The sequence below is a fragment of the Coenobita brevimanus genome, chromosome 29, assembly GCF_032717465.1.
Source record: "Coenobita brevimanus isolate Jiangsu-jjx chromosome 29, ASM3271746v2, whole genome shotgun sequence".
Classification (NCBI taxonomy): domain Eukaryota; kingdom Metazoa; phylum Arthropoda; class Malacostraca; order Decapoda; family Coenobitidae; genus Coenobita; species Coenobita brevimanus.
Window position 1 is genome coordinate 1,610,001 of NC_136982.1, and position 7,377 is coordinate 1,617,377.

The window sequence follows — 7,377 nt, forward strand, 5'->3', positions numbered from 1 at the left end:
GGCTGGTTAATAGCCTTTAGTAAGCTTTTTTTTATGCAGTATAAGGCGATACTGGAAGAATATATGTAACACAGGACAGTAAGAAGCAATAAAACAAAATAAATCACTTAGAAAAAGGTGTTAGGGAGCTTCTTTAGCCAACGAGAATAAATGTCTTGGTATTCAAGTTAAGACTGACCTAGTTCCTTCAGGTGAGGACAAACTGATTACAGAGCCCTTCAAGGTAAGAGATTGGGCCAGGTTCGTCAGGTAAAAATAAGTATATTATAGAGCCCTTCAAGGTGAGAGGTTGGGTCAGGTTCGACAGGTAAAAATGAGTCTATTATATCCCCTTCAGGGTGTGATAATGGGCCAGTTCCTTCAGGTGATAGCAAACAGGTGACACTACTCACTGTTAAATGGGTTCCCAGTGGGCGGCATGATGGTCGCGATGGGTGACTTGTTGTGACGTGTTGGGGTGGTTGGGTCCTTCCTGCTGGCCTGCTGGTGCTCCTGCTGCTGGTCGCTGCTCCTGCCCCCTCCTCGGCCCCCCTCACCACCCGTCTCCGGCGCTACCACCGACCCCCCTCCTCCTCCACCCACGCCGGGCTGAGAGGTGGGCGTCGGGGTGGGCGAGGGTGTGCTGGGAGGCGTCGGCTTGGTCTCGAAGCTCCGGTACCCTTTCCCTTCCACCGACTTCCCTGAAAAACAAAGAAAATAATAATAATAATAATGATAATAATACGGTAATAATAATAATAATAATAATAATAATAATAATAATAATAATAATACGGTAATAATAATAATACGGTAATAATAATAATAATAATAATAATAATATTAATAATAATACGGTAATAATAATAATAATAATAATAATAATAATAATAATAAATCGGTAATAATAATAATAATAATAATAATAATAATAATAATAATAACAATAATAATAATTATTATTATTATTATTTTGATAATTTGATAACCTGATCTAAACCAACCAACAGGTAAATCCATCCACCCATCCATCTATCTACCTGTCTATATCAATCAAAAGGTCAATCAATCAATCCACCTGCCTCTACCTACCTATCTATCTAATTAATCCATCTATCTCTATCTACCTACCTATCTACCTCACCGCAATACTTCCTGACGAACATATTCCCACTAAACCTCCAAATAAGTTCTAAAAGCGAGATTATTTTAGTCACTGCAAAAGCACAGTCATCCCCACTATTCCTGTCCCCCCAACACATACCGTACAAGCAAGGCGGCGAAAGGTGTCTTCAGATATGCCAAGACGAGTTCAGAGGCGGGGGGAGGCCAGGTATGAGAGACACGCGAAGGATAATGGTGGCGGGGTGACAAGAGGCGCCAGAGTATTAATAGAGCCAAGGGGTTCTGATCTAGACGGCTGAGCTCTATGGTGCCTGGTGCTCTAGAACCTTGAACACCTGGGGAGAGTGACGACCCTATCAAAGCACTTGGGTTCGATCAACAAGAAGGAATATATCTACCGTAAATGCCACCAAGGGGACTAAGCTGATCTACCCTTGAATCTACTGGGCTATGCTGCTCATCTACCCTTTAATCTACTGGACTGGCCTAGCCTCGGACGCCTACTCCTCGTAGGGTATTATATGGCAGTTTTTGAGTTTTTTTTCCTTCAGTACCCCCCCCCCTCCGCTCCATCCTAATTCCCACCCACTGACAAGGTAGTAAGAAATATCAGTTTATTGCAAATGATGTCGAGCTTAAAATTCTCTCTCTCTCTCTCTCTCTCTCTCTCTCTCAACAGACGATGAACAAAGGAAGGAAAAACGGAGCCAAAAAAAATTCCATACTTCAGATTATACTGTAGGTGTCCTCCGTTCATAAAAATTTCTCTCTCTCTCTCTCTCTCTCTCTCACACACACACACACACACACACACACACACACACACACACACACAACTATACAAACATCCAGTAGGAGGCTGTTGTGTCAGAGGCTTGAACTAGAAACATACTGAGCTCTGTTCTTAAGACGCTTGCCTCTCTTAGTGTACCCATACTTTCCATAAAACATAACACCTAGACTACTTTAATTCCTTTTCTGGGGAGGAGATAATAAGTTCTATAGGCAAAATGATACAAAATACAGGTGGAGGAAAATACTGTATGCAATCTGGCTCTCTCTAGCACTACAATTTTTGGCTGTGGCTCCCCCTTCGTTTCAGTGGTGCAGCAATATTCCAGACACCATCAAAACATGTCCCATCCCTCTTTCCCTTTCAACTAGGTGTTTTTTCCTGCCTCCCTTCCCTCTGTGCCTCCACTCCCTGCCCTTCCTCCCTCCCTCTCTCCCCCCCCCTCCATGCCTCCCCTCCCCTTCCTATGTTTCTTTCTTGTCTCGTTTCCCATCCTTTCCCTGCCTCTCTCTCCTCCCTTCCCTCCCCTCCTCTCCCTGCCTCCCCCTTCCCTTCCCCTATATGCCTCCCTCCCCTTTGCTTCCTTACCTCCATTCCTTCCCTTCCCTCCCCTTCCCTCCTCCTCTTCCCCTACTTCTTCTCCCTCCCCTCTTCTACTCCATGCCTTCCCTTCCCTCCCCTTCCTTCCTTCTCTTCCCCTACTTCTTCTCCCTCCCCTCCCCTCCCCTCCCCTCTTCTACTCCATGCCTTCCCTTCCCTCCTTCTCTTCCCCTACTTCTTCTCCCTCCCCTCCCCTCCCCTCTTCTACTCCATGCCTTCCCTTCCCTCCCCTTCCCTCCTTCTCTTCCCCTACTTCTTCTCCCTTCCTTCCCCTCTTCTTCCCCTACCTCTCCTCCCTTCCCTCCCTCCCTCTTCTCTCCCTACCTCCCTTCCCTCCTCGTCTCAGTGGCAGGAGGGTGGAGGGGCACAACAAACACAGACTCCAGCATAACACCTCGCCCTCCTCTCACGTAAAATGCGATGAAAAACAACACCTGACTCGTAAACAGATTTAAACACCTGAATCGAAACCGGAAATTAACACCTGAATCGTATACTACACACCTGAATCGTAATCTACACACCTGAATCGTAACCTGTAATTAACACCTGAATCGTAAACTACACACCTGAATCGTATACTACACACATGAATCGTATACTACTGTACACACCTGAATCGTATACTACAAACCTGAATCGTACACTACACACCTGAATCGTAAACTACACACCTGAATCGTATACTACACACCTGAATCGTATACTACACACCTGAATCGTATACTACACACCTGAACCGTATACTACACACCTGAATCGTAACCTGTAATGAACACCTGAATCATAAACGGAAATAAACACCTAAAAAAAGATATAAACACCTAAAAAACGGAAATAAACACCTAAAAAACGGAAATAAACACCTAAAAAAACGGAAATAAACACCTAAAAAAAGATATAAACACCTAAAAAACGGAAATAAACACTTAAAAAACGGAAATAAACACCTAAAAAAACGGAAATAAACACCTAAAAAAAGCGGAAATAAACACCTAAAAAAACGGAAATAAACACCTAAAAAAAGCGGAAATAAACACCTGAAAAGCGGAAATAAACACCTAAAAAACGGAAATAAACACCTGAAAAAAACAAACACCTAAAAAACAAATAAACACCTAAAAAACAAATGAACACCTGAAAAAACAAATAAACACCTAAAAAACGGAAATGAACACCTGAAAAAACGGAAATAAACACCTGAAAAAACAGAAATAAACACCATATACCAGTCTCCATTAAGCCAATCCATTCACTCCGATGACGTGTTTTTTAAAATTTATTTTTGCTCTCTCTAGACGATTTTTCTCAGTTTTGGGAAATAATTTTGGCCAGCAGTCCACCGGGTTCACGTACTACTACTACTACTACTACTACTACTACTACTACTACTACTACTACCACCACCACTGCTACTTCTACTACTACTACTACTGCTGCTTCTACTACTACTATTACTACTACTACTACTACTAGTACTACTGCTGCTGCTGCTGCTGCTACTACTACTACTACTACTAACACCAATACTACTACTACTACTACTTAATTTAGGAAAGATATCGTCGTAAGCAAGGGGTTAATGAAGGCTACATCTAATGCTTTCAGTCCAGAAATATATCTAGCTAAGTAATATTATCATTTGTCGGAAGCAAACATAATAATAATAATAATAATAATAATAATAATAATAATAATAATAAGAAGAAGAAGAAGAAGAAGAAGAAGAAAAAGAAGAAGAAGAAAAAGAAGAAGAAGAAAAAGAAGAAGAAGATCAATATCAATATAATAATAATAATAATAATAATAATAATAATAATAATAATAATAAACAGTAAAGGATTAAGGTGATATTTCATCCATCCCCATCAAGAGCGTAGGGGCCCGGGGCTAGCCTATTTATTCCCCCATTTGAGGCCAATGACCGGTCTTCCTTCCCTGAGCGGCATTAAGTGAGCAACAACCCCGAAATAATCACCCTGGGATTTAAACCATCACGGGACTCATCCAACTGGAGCGCCGTGACCCACAAAACCACCTGATACTCTCTAGAAATGACACGTTAACTATGCTGATAATTCTACTGAGTAATGAAGGAGTGACGAATATGAAAAGATGAATCAAGTCTATGGGATTTACACTCCCTCTTCCGGGATATGGTGAAAGTGAATATAATCTACGGGAATTACACTCCACCTTCTGCAATTTCCTTGAGTAATATTATAAGCTAATTAGTAACACCTTTATTCAGCAAACACACACACACACACACACACACACACACACACACACACACACACACACACACACACACACACACACACACACTTCACAAAAACACTAAATCCAGTCACGAGTGTGGCTCCAATATTTACATGGATTATCTCAACCCTTAACACACACACACACACACACACACACACACACACACACACACACGAGTCCAAGTTTCACACAGTCTCTCTCAACCCCTCCCAACACCCCACAGAAAACGAGAACATCAAATTTTCAGGCCACACTATTACAATTCACACCGCTCTTTCCCATCCCCCTACATTTCAATTTACTAGTCTGTGGCGATGTTTCACGGCTCATCCTGCTGGTCTGGGAGGAAGGAGGGGGCGTTTACACCTCCCTCTCACAATATCCTTAACCCCAGACTCCATAAAATCATGACATTTGACACTAATCCTCCCTACTACGACCTCCAGTCTCTGTGTGCTTCCGTCTCCTCTTGCATCACCCATACACGTCAGCAACTGTTCTTTCATTTTTTTTTTTTTTTTTTTGCCAATTTATGCTTATACTCTACTCATGCCTGTCTGGACTTCTGATATCGTTGTGTGTGTGTGTGTGTGTGTGTGTGTGTGTGTGTGTGTGTGTGTGTGTGTGTGTGTGTGTGTGTGTGTGTGTGTGTGTGTGTGTGTGTGTGTGTGTGTGTCAAAGTCAAATGTTTATTCAGTCATAGAGATTACAATAGTTGACATAACACTTAGTTTACTAGCGGCTGAGCCTTTTGAGAGTCCAGTAACTCTCTTTAAAGGCACCTTGTTTTTCTTGCACTTTTGGTAAACATCAATTGTCTAGTAAGGCTAAAACTACGATATGACTAAATCAGCTGTATGACTTTTATGTAATAATGGTCATCCCTGAATGACAATAGTTTAAGATTTTAATAAAGGGTATATACAAGATAGCACTACAACAAAACGGAGGTAATTTTATATTAATACCAGTACTAATAGTAACAATAATAATAACTACCACAATAACAATAATAATAATAAAAAATAATAATAATAATGAAAGCCAACTAATTTAAAGAATTAGTACTTTGATAGTAAGTAGGATTTATAAGCAGATTTGAAAGATACAGCCTCGCTTAGTTCTGGAATGGCCAATGGGATACCATTCCAAACTTTGGGTCCCTGATAAGTGATATGTGACTGGGACTGGGTTGAAGCCATGAACTGTATTTTTAGATTACAGTTATTTCGGAGATTATACCGATCATTCATATTAAAATCAAAGTAACTGTTAAATGACAGGTTGTGCAGAGACTTGTAAACAAACAAAGCAGTGCAGTAGGATTTTATATCAGCAATTTTAGGATAACCAATTTCTTGAAAGATGGATTAGTGTGGTCATACTTGCGTAAGTTTTCCATTATACGGACCGATTTCTTTTGGGCTATAAATAATCGGTTTAGTTGTGTCTTATAAGCACCACTCCATACATTGTTACAATAAAACAATAAAGGAAAAATCAGTGAGTAATAAATGAGCTTAAAAGACCGTGTTGTTAGTTGATCACGAATTTGGTACATGATACCACACTGTTTGCTAATCTTTGTATGGAGATACTGGATATGTAAATACCATGACAAACGTTCATCAATTATAACACCAAGGAATTTTATACTGTCCACTCTTTCAATTGACTGGGCACCTATGTAGATGTTGGGTTGATTTGCAGTGCTTTGTTTCCTTCTAAATATAATGTAATGAGATTTGCTTAGGTTTAACGTGACTTCTGATATCGTTGTGTGTGTGTGTGTGTGTGTGTGTGTGTGTGTGTGTGTGTGTGTGTTCGTTTCGCGGAAGGTTTGTACTAAATAAACGTGTGTGTGTGTGTGTGTGTGTGTGTGTGTGTGTGTGTGTGTGTGTGTGTGTGTGTGTGTGTGTGTGTGTGTGTGTGTGTGTGTGTGTGTGTGTTCGTTTCGCGGAAGGCTTGTACTAAATAAACGTGTGTGTGTGTGTGTGTGTGTGTGTGTGTGTGTGTGTGTGTGTGTGTGTGTGGAGAAGGTTTTTAAAGCCCTAGCCGGGAATCGAACCCGGGACTCATAGATAGGGGCCAGGTACCGTGTCGCTCTACCATGGCGTGATTAAAGCAGTCACCTGTATGGAAAACCAAGTAACTAAAAATGGAAAGATATTTTTTAAACTCAAATTCAAATGAGCACAAATTTTAGTGGTGTGGATATAAATATGATAGAAAGTGTTAAGAGAAATATATTGAGGTGGTTTGGCTATGTGGAGAGGATGGAGAGCGAGAGACTGACGAGGAGTGTGTGTGTGTGTGTGTGTGTGTGTGTGTGTGTGTGTGTGTGTGTGTGTGTGAGGTGGACCGGGGAAGAGGAAGGGTGAGGCGGCGGATGAGATGGAGGGATGGGGTGGAGAGGTATATGAGAGAGGGGGATGTGTGCTAAGGGGAGGGCAGTGAAATGGCGGGGGGACAGGGGGACATGGAGGCGATTTGTTTGTGGCCACCCCTTATGGGAGTAAGGCGTCTAGCAATAGATAGATAGTATTTTTCCCTAGCCATACGCAACTCGATAGGTGACATAATTAATCTACTCAGCCAGTACAGGTGTTTTTCTC

The 7,377-nt window shown here is 41.3% G+C and overlaps 1 protein-coding gene across 1 annotated transcript in view; it reads right to left on the reverse strand.

The window, feature by feature from the left end:
• Window positions 1-510, reverse strand: part of Pka-C1 (Protein kinase, cAMP-dependent, catalytic subunit 1) — a 417,464-nt gene extending 416,954 nt beyond the window's left edge. The window contains exon 1 of the mRNA XM_080268798.1: window positions 393-510. Within this exon, the coding sequence (XP_080124924.1) occupies window positions 393-420 (28 nt within the window). The 5' untranslated portion in view covers window positions 421-510. The remainder of the gene's footprint in view (window positions 1-392) is intronic.
• Between the last annotated feature and the right edge of the window lie 6,867 nt (window positions 511-7,377).